The following is a 13226-nucleotide window of genomic DNA, read 5'->3' on the forward strand; positions in this document are numbered from 1 at the left end:
TTTGTATTTTTAGTACAGACTGGGTATCCCCATGTTGGTCAGGATGGTCTTGATCTCTTGACTTTGTGATCCACCCGCCTCAGCCTCCCAAAGTGCTGGGATTATAGGCGTGAGCCACCGCACACAGCCATGAATTTTTCTATGTGAACAAAGGCTTTCATTTCACATGGGTATCCCACTAGGAGTGGGATTGCTGGCTCATATGGCTATAGTGCTTTTGAAGGTCTTTTTTTTTAATTTTTTTTTTGAGAAGGAGTCTCACTCTGTTGCCCAGGCTGGAGTGCAGTGGCACCATCTCAGCTCACTGCAAACTCCACCTCCCGGGTTCAAGTAATTCTCCTGCCTCAGCCTCCCAAATAGCTGGGATTACAGGCGCACACCACCACTCCTGACTAATTTATGCATTTTTTAGTAGAGATGGGGTTTCACCATGTTGGCCAGGCTGGTCTCGAACTCCTGACTTCAAGTGATCCACCTGCCTCGGCCTCCCAAAGTGCGAGATTACAGGCATGAGCCACCGCACCCGGCCCTGAAGATCTTTTCAAAATTTATTTGGATTTTTATTGATTTTTGAGACAGGGTCTCACTGTCTCTCAGGCTAGTGTGCAGTGGAACACCCGTAGCTCACTGCAGCTTGGAATTCCTGAGCTCAAGTGATCCTCCCACCTCAGCCTCCCAAGTCGCTGCCATGTGCCACCATGCCCAGCTGATTTCTTTTTTAGTCTTTTTAGATATGGGATCTCGCTATGTGGGCCAGGCTGATCTGGAACTCCTGGGCTCAAGTGATCCCCCTGACTTGGCCTCCAAAAGTGCTGGGATTACAGGTGTGAGCCACCACACCTGGCCTGAAGGTCTTTTTTTCAACAGGTGAAGAGCTGAGGACAGGAGTAATGCAATTTTCTTAAAATTAAGGCTTTATGGGCCCCACGCGGTGGCTCACGCCTGTAATCCCAGCACTTTGGGAGGCCGAGGCGGGCGGATCACAAGGTCAGGAGATCGAGACCATCCTGGGGATAACATATCCAGGATGTTATGTTTAGTAGAGAAACCCCATCTCTACTAAAAATACAAAATTTTAACTGGGCATGGTGGCAGGCGTCTGTAGTCCCAGCTACTCGGGAGGCTGAGGTGGGAGAATGGCGTGAACCTGGGAGGGGGAGCTTAAAGTGAGCCGAGATTGCCCCACTGCACTCCAGTCTGGGTGACAACGTGAGACTCCATCCCAAAATAAATAAATAAATAAATAAGGCTTTATGATCATCTGAGTCACATTATACACAAGCTGAGTGTCTACTGTAAGCATTCAGTATGCTAAACACTTCAGCATTTTACTCACTGAGTGACCCTAGGGAAGTCACATGACCTCTCACAATCTCCATCTCCCCACCTGTAAAATGAGTGTAATGATAGCCCAACCTCATAGGGCTGTTGTGACAATTATATGAGTTAATATTCATTGAGTACTTGGAACAGGTTTGGCCATGTCAGTGTTAGATGTTATCATAGGCCAGGCACGGTGGCTTATGCCTGTAATTCCAACACTTGGGGAGGCCAAGGCCAGGAGATCACTTAAACTCAGGTGTTTGAGACCAACCTGAGCAACAAGGCAAAACCCCATCTCTACCAAAACTATAATACAAAAAATTAGCCAGGCATGATGGCAGGCACCTGTGATCCCAGCTACTCAGGAGACTGGGGAGGGAGGCTCATTTGAAGCCGGGAAGTGGAGGTTGCAGTGAGCCAAGGTTGTGCCACTGTGCTTCAGCATGGGTGACAGTGTGAGACCTCATCTAAAAAATAAAAATTGGCCGGGCACGGTGGCTTAAGCCTGTAATCCCAGCACTTTGGGAGGCCGAGATGGGCGGATCATGAGGTCAGGAGATTGAGACCATCCTGGCTAACACGGTGAAACCCCATTTCTACTAAAAAATACAAAAAACTAGCCAGGCCAGGTGGCAGGCGCCTGTAGTCCCAGCTACTCCGGAGGCTGAGGCAGGAGAATGGCGTGAACCCGGGAGGCGGAGCTTGCAGTGAGCTGAGATCCGGCCACTGCACTCCAGCCCAGGCGACAGAGCGAGACTTGGTCTCAAAAAAAAATTAAAATTAAAATTAAAAAAAATTTAAAAAGCAAGGCCGGGTGTAGGGCTCACTCCTGTAATCCCAGTACTTTGGGAGGCCAAGGTGGGTAAATCATGAGATCAGGAGTTTGAGACCAGCCTGGCCAACATGGTGAAACCCCTGCCTCTACTAAAAATACAAAAAGTGGTGGTGCACGCATGTAATCCCAGCTACTCAGGGAGGTTGAGGCAGGAGAACTGCTTGAAACTGGAAGGTAGAGGTTGAAGTGAACTGAGATCACACCAGTGCACTCCAGCCTGGGCAACAGAGTGAGACTCCATCTCAAAAAAAAAAAAAAAAAAGAAGTGGCCGGGTGCAGTGGCTCACGCCTGTAATCCCAGCACTTTGGTAGGCCAAGGCTGGTAGATCATGAGGTCAAGAGTTCAAGACCAGCCTGGCCAACATGGTGAAACCCCTGCCTCTACTAAAAATACAAAAAGTGGTGGTGCACGCATGTAATCCCAGCTACTCAGGGAGGTTGAGGCAGGAGAACTGCTTGAAACTGGAAGGTAGAGGTTGAAGTGAACTGAGATCACACCAGTGCACTCCAGCCTGGGCAACAGAGTGAGACTCCATCTCAAAAAAAAAAAAAAAAAAAAGAAGTGGCCGGGTGCAGTGGCTCACGCCTGTAATCCCAGCACTTTGGTAGGCCAAGGCTGGTAGATCATGAGGTCAAGAGTTCAAGACCAGCCTGGCCAACATGGTGAAACCTCGTCTCTACTAAAAATACAAAAATTAGCCAGGTGTAGTGGCGGGCGCCTGTAATCCCAGCTACTTGGGAGGCTGAGGCAGAGAATCGCTTGAACCCGGGAGGTGTAAGTTGCAGTGAGCCGAGATCGCACCACTGCATTCCAGCCTGGGTGATAGAGTGAGTGAGACTCCATCTCAAAAATAAAAATAAAAAAGATGCTATCATCATGTTCATTTCCTGGCTCCTCTCAATTTCATCCACATAGCAACATCAGCAGGGTAAAAAATCTACTCTTTTTTTTTTTTTGAGACAGAGTCTCACTATATTGCCCAGGCTGGAGTACAGTGGTGCGATCTTGGCTCACTGCAACCTCCACCTCCCAGGTTCAAGCCATTCTCATACCTCAGTCTCCTGAGTAGATGGGACTACGGGCGCATTCCACCACTTTCACCACCAGCTAATTTTTGTGTTTTTAGTAGAGACAGGGTTTCACCATGTTGCACAGGCTGGTCTCAAACTCCTGACCTCAAGTGATCCACCCGCCTCAACCTCCCAAAGTGCTGGGATTACAGGCATGGGTCACTGTGCCTGGCCTAATCTACTCTTATCTCCAATTTATGGAGGACAGACCTAATGCTCCCAAAGATCAAGCAGGTTGTGGAAAATCACACAGGTAGGGAATAAGTAAACATTTGGTCCAGGATTTGAACTAAAGCAACTGTCCTCAGATTCACTTGCGTAGTTCCTATATCAGTCAGGATTTTACCAAAGAAACAGAGCCAGAGCCAGTAGGGGGGAGGGAGGGAGAGAGAGAGGGAGAGAGAGAGAGAAAGTGTGTGTGTGTGTGTGTGTGTGTGTGTGTGTGTGTGTGTGCAGAGATTTATTTCAAGGAATTGGCTTGCATGCTTGTGGGGGTGGCTAGACAACGCCAAAATCTGCTGGGTGGGATAGCAGGCCGTAAACTTAGGCAGGAGCTGATGCTTTTTCTGCTGGGAAACCTCAGTGTTTGCTTTTAAGGCCTTTCAGTGTTGGAAGGCCTTTCAGTGTTGGCTTTTTTTTTTCTTCTTCGAGATGGAGTCTTGCTCTGTCACCCAGGCTGGAGTGCAGTGGCCAGATCTCGGCTCACTGCAACCTCTGCCTCCTGGGTTCAAGCAATTCTCCTGCCTCGGCCTCCCGAGAAGCTGGGATTACAAGCGCCTGCCACCACGCTCAGCTAATTTTTGTACTTTTAGTAGAGATGTGGTTTCACCATGTTGGCCAGGCTGGTCTCGAACTCCAGACCTCGTGATCCGCCTGCCTTGGCCTTGCAAAGTGCTAGGATTACAGGCGTAACCCACCACACCCGGCCTTTGTGTTGGCTTTCAAAGCCTCTAGACTGATTGGATGAGGCCTACTTACATCCTTACATCCTTGAGTGTCATGTCCCGTTTTTAAAGTCAAGCAACTGTAGACGTGTTAACCTGACCGCATCAACACATTAACTTCACAGTAACACCTAGATTAGTGCTTAGTTGAATAACTAGGTTCTAGAGCTTACCCACGCTGACACAACAAACAACTATCACAGCTTCTCCAAGAGCCCAATATCTGCTGAAGTTTACACAGAGGCCGTTTTTTCAGTAATAGTCTGAAGTTCTCAGTCAGTGTTCAGGTCACAGTACCATGTCTATTAGGAGAGAGTTACTGGGTTTGTTTGTTTAATTTCCTGGCTCCTAGAACTGACTTAAAAAAAACAAATTGCCGGGCGCGGTGGCTCAAGCCTGTAATCCCAGCACTTTGGGAGGCCGAGACGGGCGGATCACGAGGTCAGGAGATCGAGACCATCCTGGCTAACACGGTGAAACCCCGTCTCTACTAAAAATACAAAAACTAGCCGGGCGAGGTGGCGGGCGCCTGTAGTCCCAGCTACTCGGGAGGCTGAGGCAGGAGAATGGCGTAAACCCGGGAGGCGGAGCTTGCAGTGAGCTGAGATCTGGCCACTGCACTCCAGCCCGGGCGGCAGAGCGAGACTCCGCCTCAAAAAAAAAAAAAAAAAAAAAAAAAAAAAAAAAAATTAAAACTTCCCAAACTGGCCAGGCATGGTGGCTCACGCCTGTAATCCCAGCACCTTGGGAGATCAAGGTGGGTTGATCACCTGAGGTCAGGAGTTCAAGACTAGCCTGGCCAACATGGTGAAACCCCATCTCTACTAAAAATACAAAAATTAGCCAGGCATGGTTGCAAGTACCTGTAATCCCAGCTACTTGGGAGGCTGAGGCAGGAGAATCACTTGAACCCAGGAGGCGGAGGTTGCAGTGAGCCAAAATTGTTTTGTTTTGTTTTTAAATACTTTTATTTTTATTTTTATTTATTTTTTTTTTGAGACGGAGTCTCGCTCTGTCGCCCAGGCTGGAGTGCAGTGGCCGGATCTCAGCTCACTGCAAGCTCCGCCTCCCGGGTTTATGCTATTCGCAGTGAGCCAAAATTGTGCCACTGCACTCCAGCCTGGGCAACAAGACTGAAACTTCATCTCAAAACAAACAAACAAAACTTCTTGAACATGACCCAGGCTTACTCAAGGAGGGGAGAGTTCCCAGCCCTAACACTGACGCCAAGCACAAAAACATCCCTTGCGCAGTGTTTTTGGCAACATGTTGCCCTCCAGTGTGGCAAAAAACTTTATTTTTATTTTTATTTTTTGAGACTCTCACTCTGTCACCCAGTCTGGAGTGCAGTGGCGCAATCTTAGCTCACTGCAACCTCTGCCTCCCGGGTTGAAGCAATTCTCCTGCCTCAGCTTCCAGAGTAGCTGGGATTACCAGCGCCTGCCACCACGCCTGGCTAATTTTTGTATTTTTAATAGAGACAGGGTCTCACCATGTTGGCCAGGCTGGTCTCGAACTCCTGACCTCAGGTGATCCACCCGCCTTGGCCTCCCAAAGTGCTGGAATTACAGGCTTGAGCCACCGCGCCTGGCCTATGGTGAGAAACTTTAGAACAACCAGAAAGGTCCATCCAGAGCCATGTTAAGGTCTTTGGAGGCTGCTGCATTTGTAATTCTAAATTAAATTTACATTATAAAATAATAGCTTGTGGCCGGGCGCAGTGGCTCAAGCCTGTAATCCCAGCACTTTGGGAGGCCGCGACGGGCAGATCACGAGGTCAGCAGATCGAGACCATCCTGGCTAACATGGTGAAACCCCGTCTCTACCAAAAAAAAAAAATACAAAAAACTAGCCGGGAGAGGTGGCGGGCGCCTGTAGTCCCAGCTACTCGGGAGGCTGAGGCAGGAGAATGGCGTAAACCCGGGAGGCAGAGCTTGCAGTGAGCTGAGATCCGGCCACTGCACTCCAGCCTGGGCGACAGAGCGAGACTCCATCTCAAAAAAATAATAATAATAATAGCTTGTAAGTATAAAGTCACAAGCTCTGGGTTTTTCCCCATAATGCTCCTGATAGTTATTTAAGTTTTTTATGGGGAGGCTCAGGGTCTCACTGTCACCCAGGCTGGAGTGCAAGTGGCACAATCATAGCTGACTACAGCCTCAAATTCCTGGGCTCAAGCGATCCTCCTGCCTTGGCCCACTGAGTAGCTGGGACTACAGGCCCACATCATTGCACCCAGCTAATTTTTTTATTTTTAATTTTTTTGTATAGATGGGGTCTCACTATGTTGCCCAGGCTGGAACTCCTGGCCTCAAGCGATCCTCCTGCCTCAGCCTTCCAGAATACTGGGATGACAGGCATGAGCCACTGTGCCCAGCCTAGTAACTTTTTAAAAAATATCAAGTTCTCTCTCCCCATAATTGCTTCAGGACCCCTGCTCAAGTATGGTTCTCAATGTCTAGGGAATTTCAGCCCCATCCTCCCGGGTTACCCAGTTCTAGTCCAGAGTTCTTGCTGATGCAGTTACCTCGGAGGTCAGTGAGTGGGCAGAGAGAACCAGATCCGCCTGCTGGATGCTCCTGATAGTTATTTATGTAACTATCCGCCATGATGCTCCTAATAAGTATTTATTTAACTTTTTTATGGGGAGGCTCAGGGTCTCACTGTCACCCAGGCTGGAGTGCAAGTGGCGCAATCATAGCTGACTGCAGCCTCAAATTCCTGGGCTCGAGCGATCCTCCCGCCTCGGGAGGCAGGAGGATGGTCTTCTTCCTCAGGAGTCCCTGTCTGCCCAGGGGCAGCTGTCACTGGAAGCTTCTAGCTGTGATACTGCCAGGAATGGGGTGATGGCTGAAGGGCCCACCACTAAGAAAATGGTTAGTCACCTCTTTGACAATGCTTCCTTTGTGCCATGTCTGTTCTGAGCACTTTGCAAATGTTGACTCATGTAAACTTCAAAGCCCTCATGACGTGGGCACAACTGCTATCCTCATTCCTCATTGTGCCCATGAGGAAGCTGAAGCCAGCAATGGCTAAGTAACTAACCCAAGGTTACCCAGCCGGGAAATGCTGGAGCCAGGAATAAGCCCAGCTATCTGGTTCCAGAGTCAGTGCTACATGGCACTGACCTCCCAGGCAGTTCTTCCAGGAACCTCCCTCACTTCCCAGGGCCCTTCCTAGGTGGAACCCCTTTCTGAGCCTCCTTTTCCCATCAGCCCTGTCCTTGACCGAGGCACGCCAGACTTTCAGAGCCAAATGCGATCATGTTGCCTACAATTGAGGAAACAGGCCTTGAAAGGTGTGTGATACACCTATGTCCCCGCCAGATCATAAAGGTAGTTGGGGGAGAAAAAGAGGCACGTGTGTAAGAACGGGGAATATTTATGAGGTTCTCACTGCATTCCAGGCACTGGAAACCCAATGCAGACAGGACCTGGACCCTGCCCAGGTGGCGATCTCAGACTGGGAGGGAGGACACATTGAAAGCCAAGAAACAAAATAAATTTCTAATTTAGCAGCAAGTGCTCTTGAGAGGGCAGTAAAGTGAAGAAGGCGAGACTGGGAGGACCTTGGGAGGTGAGCTTTCGTCCAGATCCTCACCTCGCTTTAGGAGATGAGAACAGAGGCAGTCTTCTGTCCCAACATCCTTCTCCCCACAGTTGGGAGAATAGCGCTGGTGGATTGTTTGTTCACTTTGTTTTATTTTACTTATTTTGTTTATTTATTTTATTTATTTTGAGACGGAGTCTCGCTCTGTCCCCCAGGCTGGAGTGCGGTGTCGGGATCTCGGCTCACTGCAACCTCCGCCTCCCCGATTCAAGGTATTCTCAGGCCTCAGCCTCCTCAGTAGCTGGGATTACAGGTGCGTGCCACCACGCCCGGGTAATTTTTGTATTTTTAGCAGAGACAGGATTTCCCCATGTTGGCTAGGCTGGCCTCCAACTCCTGACCTCAAGTGATCCGCCCACTTAGGCCTCCCAAAATGCTGGGATTACAGGCGTGAGCCACCGCGCCCGGTCTGTTTGTTCATTTTAAAAAGAAACGGAGTCTCCTTATGTTGCCTAGGCTGGTCTCCAACTCCTAGGCTCAAGAGATTCTCCTGTCTTGGCCTCAGGAAGTGATGGAAATTACAGTCGTGAGGCTCCGTGTGAGGTTCTCTTATTGCCATATTGTAGAAAGAAAGAGACCCTTGGGTTAGGCAGACTCGGGTTAGGTACTTCGTCTGGCGTCACCCAGCGGAGGCCCACCGCAGGTCCCGCGAGACAAGGGCTGGAAGGTTTATCACCTCCTGGGGAAAGGACAGGGTAGTCCCAGGCCCCAACCCTTCCCGGAACATCACCTTCGAGACGGCTCCTGACCCACTGACCCAGGCGGAGGGCGGGACGCAGGGTCGCTGGGGCGGTGCAGAGAGTGAAAGAAGGTCGCGATTGGCTCGTCCCGGAAGGTGGGCGGGGCCTCCTCCGACCTGTGCGCGCGCCGCGGGGAGGCGTTGTCGAGGGCGGAGCGGGAGGGGGCGTGGCCCCGCGCGGGCGGCCGTTGACGGCAAAGCCCCGCCCCGGATGTCGCGTGTCGCGGAAAGGGTGGCGGCGATTGGCCGGCGCCGCGGGCGGGGGGGCGGGGCGGAAGGTTCTGGAGGGGGGCTGGCGGGCTCTGGAAGCTTCCGCCGGACGGGTATATAGAGTCCAGGACCGGGCGGCGGCGGCGGCGGGTCGGCGGGCCGCAGCGGGGGGCCATGGGCAAAGACTACTACCAGACGCTGGGCCTGGCCCGCGGCGCGTCGGACGAGGAGATCAAGCGGGCCTACCGCCGCCAGGCGCTGCGCTACCACCCGGACAAGAACAAGGAGCCTGGCGCCGAGGAGAAGTTCAAGGAGATCGCCGAGGCCTACGACGTGCTCAGCGACCCGCGCAAGCGCGAGATCTTCGACCGCTACGGAGAGGAAGGTGTGTGCGCGCGGCCAGGGGCGCGGTCCCGCCGTTTGACAGGGAAACCGAGGCATACCGGCCCCTCTCGGCGGCCCCCCGGGAAGGATGCCCCGGGCCCGGGGGCCGAGCTGCCCCGCCCTCCGGCCGCTCGGGCCTCCGCCCTTGGATTGGCGGTCGTGCGGTAGGAGGAGGAGCCTTGGCCCAGCCGCTTGCCCAGAAGCTTCTAGCATGTCTGGGGCTGCCCCTCCCCGGGCGCCTCTTCCCGTGGCCCCGAGCAGCCCCGGGGTGCGGTGCAGGGGGGTAGAGGAGCCGGGGAGTGACGACGGGGACGGCACGGCGGAGCCTGCTGCGGACCCGGGCTCACCTGGGCTTAGCCGGCGGGGTCCACAGGGCGGCGCCTCCGGCTCAGCTGTGGGGCGCGGGGCTGTAAATGCAGGCGCCGACCCCGCTCGCGGGCCTGGGGGCTGGGCTGGGATGATTTCCGGGAAGTGATGACCTGGTCCCGGCCGGGCACGCAGGAGGCAGCAGCTGCCTAGGTGCGGAGAGCTGGGCCGCCTGGGGGTTGAAGGGGAAGGAGAGCGGGGCTTTTTGTCCCTGTGCCCCTTGATGACTCAGGCTGGCTTCTGGGCTTGATCTGGAACTGATTTTTTATGCAAGGATGGTGGCAGTGAATGCTAGTGTGAGGATTTAAAAACTCTCCATCTTCTTTTTTTTTTTTTGCTTATTTTTACTCTTCGTACACATCGGTAGTCTTAAAATGTTGAAAGTAAATACCGAAAGCCGACCCTGGACCGTGTGTCTTTAGCCATCCCTTGGTGACATTGCCAGAAGGATGGGTCAGTCCAGGAGTGGCAGGGCCCAGGTGACACCTGTAGGTGGACACCTAACCGCATGAGTCCTTTTCCACTGTCAGGCTACGCGGAAGTATTTGGTGGTGGGGGGGCGTCTCTGCTGCTGCAGTGAGGGGTAGAAGCTTGGGGTTCTTCCTTGCTCTCCCCTGGCAGGCTAAAAAAAGTTCCTCCCCCATGGCTTCCAAGCTTTTTTTTTCCGGTAAGGGAAGCTCGAGAGGGAGTCTGCTGTTCAGCCATCTGACTGCTTCTAATTCTGCTTTTCAGGCCTAAAGGGCAGTGGCCCCAGTGGCGGTAGCGGCAGTGGTGCCAATGGTACCTCTTTCAGCTACACGTTCCATGGAGACCCTCATGCCATGTTTGCTGAGTTCTTCGGTGGCAGAAATCCCTTTGACACCTTTTTTGGGCAGCGGAACGGGGAGGAAGGCATGGACATTGATGACCCGTTCTCTGGCTTCCCTATGGGCATGGGTGGCTTCACCAACGTGAACTTTGGCCGCTCCCGCCCTTCCCAAGAGCCCACCCGAAAGAAGCAAGATCCCCCAGTCACCCACGACCTTCGAGTCTCCCTTGAAGAGATCTACAGCGGTTGTACCAAGAAGATGAAAATCTCCCACAAGCGGCTAAACCCCGACGGAAAGAGCATTCGAAACGAAGACAAAATCTTGACCATCGAAGTGAAGAAGGGGTGGAAAGAAGGGACCAAAATCACCTTCCCCAAGGAAGGAGACCAGACCTCCAACAACATTCCAGCTATCGTCTTTGTTTTAAAGGACAAGCCACACAATATCTTTAAGAGAGATGGCTCTGATGTTATTTATCCTGCCAGGATCAGCCTCCGGGAGGTAAGGTGCCAGGTGGGGCAGTGTCTGTAGAGAGCGATGGCTGCTCTTTGAAGCAGTTTATTTAGGATTTGCTGAACACATGTGTTGGGTGTGTGGCGCTTGCCAGGCTTGGGGCACAGCAGTGAACAGGACTGATCAGGGTGCTGTTCTGGAGCTTTCATGGTGGGGACATGTAGATTTGGGGGCCAGGTGTTGGCTGCAGAGGCCTGATGAGTCTTACTCTATGCCAGATGGTCTCTGGGCAAGAGCTGAGCCTCTTGAGCCAGCTTCCATCTAATGCTTATCCCTTTGCTTTTCAAGGCTCTGTGTGGCTGCACAGTGAACGTCCCCACTCTGGACGGCAGGACCATACCCGTCGTATTCAAAGATGTCATCAGGCCTGGCATGCGCCGAAAAGTTCCTGGAGAAGGCCTCCCCCTCCCCAAAACGCCCGAGAAACGTGGGGACCTCATTATTGAATTTGAAGTGATCTTCCCTGAAAGGATTCCCCAGACATCAAGAACCGTACTTGAGCAGGTCCTTCCAATATAGCTGCCAGAGCTCCCCACAGACTGACCAGGGACCTTTCCAGAGCTGAAGGATTTCTGGACCTTTCTACCAGTTGTGGACCATGAGAGGGCGGGAGGGCCCAGGGAGGACTTTCATACTGCTGAATGTTTTCCAGAGCATATATTACAATCTTTCAAAGTCGTACACTAGACTAAAGTGGTTTTTTGAGCGATAGGGCATCAGGTGGTGGGAACAGCAGGAAAAGGCATTCCAGTCTGCCCCACTGGGTCCGGCAGCCCTCCCAGGATGGGCCCACATCCTCCTCCTCCAGTCCCTGTCCAGGGGTGAGAGGCAGACCAGCAGCTGGACTTGATCCCTCTGTGTCCCTTTGCTTCTGACTGGTAGATAATGTCAACCTGCTGTCTTGGTTCCCAGATCCTGTACACTCCTCTGTTTTCTGTTGTGTGATCAGTTCGTGATTTATTCTGTATTTGTCTCCCATGTCTTGCTCTTCCCCTGGAGAATTGTCCTCTCTTTGGCCATCTCAAATTGAGAACCTAAACTATTCCTGCAGAACTGCCCGGCTGGCACCCACAAGCAATACCTCTTGTTCCAGCAGGACCAAGGGAACCGGCCTCCAGCAAGTGACTCCAGCAAGTGCAGCCACCTCTGCCTTGAGTGTCCGGGAGCCTGGCCCCAGCAAGGGCCCTCCTGACCTCTGGCTGTAGTGAAGCTGAATGTCCTCACTTTGTGGGTCACACTCTCCATTTCTGTAAGGCAATCTTGGCATACCTGGGGCTTACCAGTGGCCCAGGTAATTTGTTTCATGGACTATGGACTCTTTCAAAAGGATCTGATCCTTTTGAATTTTGCACAGCCGTAGATATAATCCCTTTTGATAAAAGGGTCTTTGCTTCTGATTACAGGAGCACTGTGGAACGTCTGTAAATATGTTATTTTATAATTCCATGTATAGTTGGTGTACACTCAAATAAAACCTGTCCCCGGCAGCCACTGCTCTCTGTACAGGGCCATAATGAAATTCTGAAGAAATCTTGGGGAGGGAAGGGGAGTTGGAACAAATGTCTGTTCGCTGGAGGCCAGTCTGGTGCTCAGACCTTTAGACTCATTGTAAGTTGCCACTGCCAACATGAGACCAAAGTGTGTGACTTGTCAATGCAGCGCGACAGCATTAAAGACTGATGCTAAACCTCAGGGGAGCAGTCCTGCGACTCTGTTTGAGGGTTCTGCTGGTTTTGGGGGTGGATTGGGGACCTGGGCATCCTCCAAATGCAGTCAAGGTAGGAGGGTGGGATGGGCGGGAGGCAAGTACCCTGCAAGGGAAAGGTAAGTCTCCCTTCCTGGGCCATAAGTGGGTTGGAGAACTTCCACCCAGACTCTGGGTCCAGGAAACCAGAGACCCAAGCACAGTGGCCTTGAGGTTCGTTTTTTGGTGAAGGTTGCAGTCAAAGTAGAGGTGCGGGGAGGCAGGGTCTGGCTCCTAATTCCCCTGCCTTTCTTCAGGGCCCCTGGCTTTTTCAGTGGACCTTGGCTCTGGGGCCAAGGGGCCAACCCGGGGTTTGGCCTCTTAATTCCCTATCACTCCTCTCCTGCTAGAACGGGCTGGGTGTCCTGCAGGCTGGCCACACCAGAGCTCAAGGCCCTGCCCAGGACTGTGTGCACCCTAGAGAAGACCTTTCCTGCCTTGGCTTTAGTTGCAGGCCACTGAAGCTGCTTTTACTTTGTAACTTTTTTAAAATAACTGGTTTAACTATAAGGTAAGTAGTTACTCAGGCTTAAAACAAGGTATTGCTGCTTTGATACAAAGTGTTCTAAAGTGGAAACACTGTATACAGACCAGGAGCAAGTGGCTCAGGCCTGTAATCCCAGCACTTTGGGAGGCCAAGGTGGGCAGATGACTGGAGCTCAGGAGTTTGAGACCAGCC

The 13226-nt window shown here is 52.2% G+C and overlaps 1 protein-coding gene across 2 annotated transcripts; it reads left to right on the forward strand.

Moving 5' to 3' along the window:
* The first annotated feature begins 8713 nt into the window (after positions 1-8713).
* Positions 8714-12495, forward strand: DNAJB1 (DnaJ heat shock protein family (Hsp40) member B1). 2 transcript variants are annotated; one of them, XM_033199388.1, is made up of 3 exons: positions 8714-9116; positions 10214-10791; positions 11092-12495. In XM_033199388.1, the coding sequence occupies exons 1-3, from the start codon at positions 8906-8908 to the stop codon at positions 11320-11322; spliced, it is 1020 nt and encodes a 339-aa protein (XP_033055279.1). In that variant the 5' UTR covers positions 8714-8905; the 3' UTR covers positions 11323-12495. The 2 variants fall into 2 exon arrangements, with proteins under 2 accessions (XP_033055279.1, XP_033055280.1); XM_033199389.1 differs by lacking the exon at positions 8714-9116 and adding an exon at positions 9162-9634.
* The last annotated feature ends 731 nt before the right edge of the window (positions 12496-13226 follow it).

Source organism: Trachypithecus francoisi, unplaced genomic scaffold (assembly GCF_009764315.1).
Source record: "Trachypithecus francoisi isolate TF-2019V2 unplaced genomic scaffold, Tfra_2.0 Lachesis_group5, whole genome shotgun sequence".
Classification (NCBI taxonomy): domain Eukaryota; kingdom Metazoa; phylum Chordata; class Mammalia; order Primates; family Cercopithecidae; genus Trachypithecus; species Trachypithecus francoisi.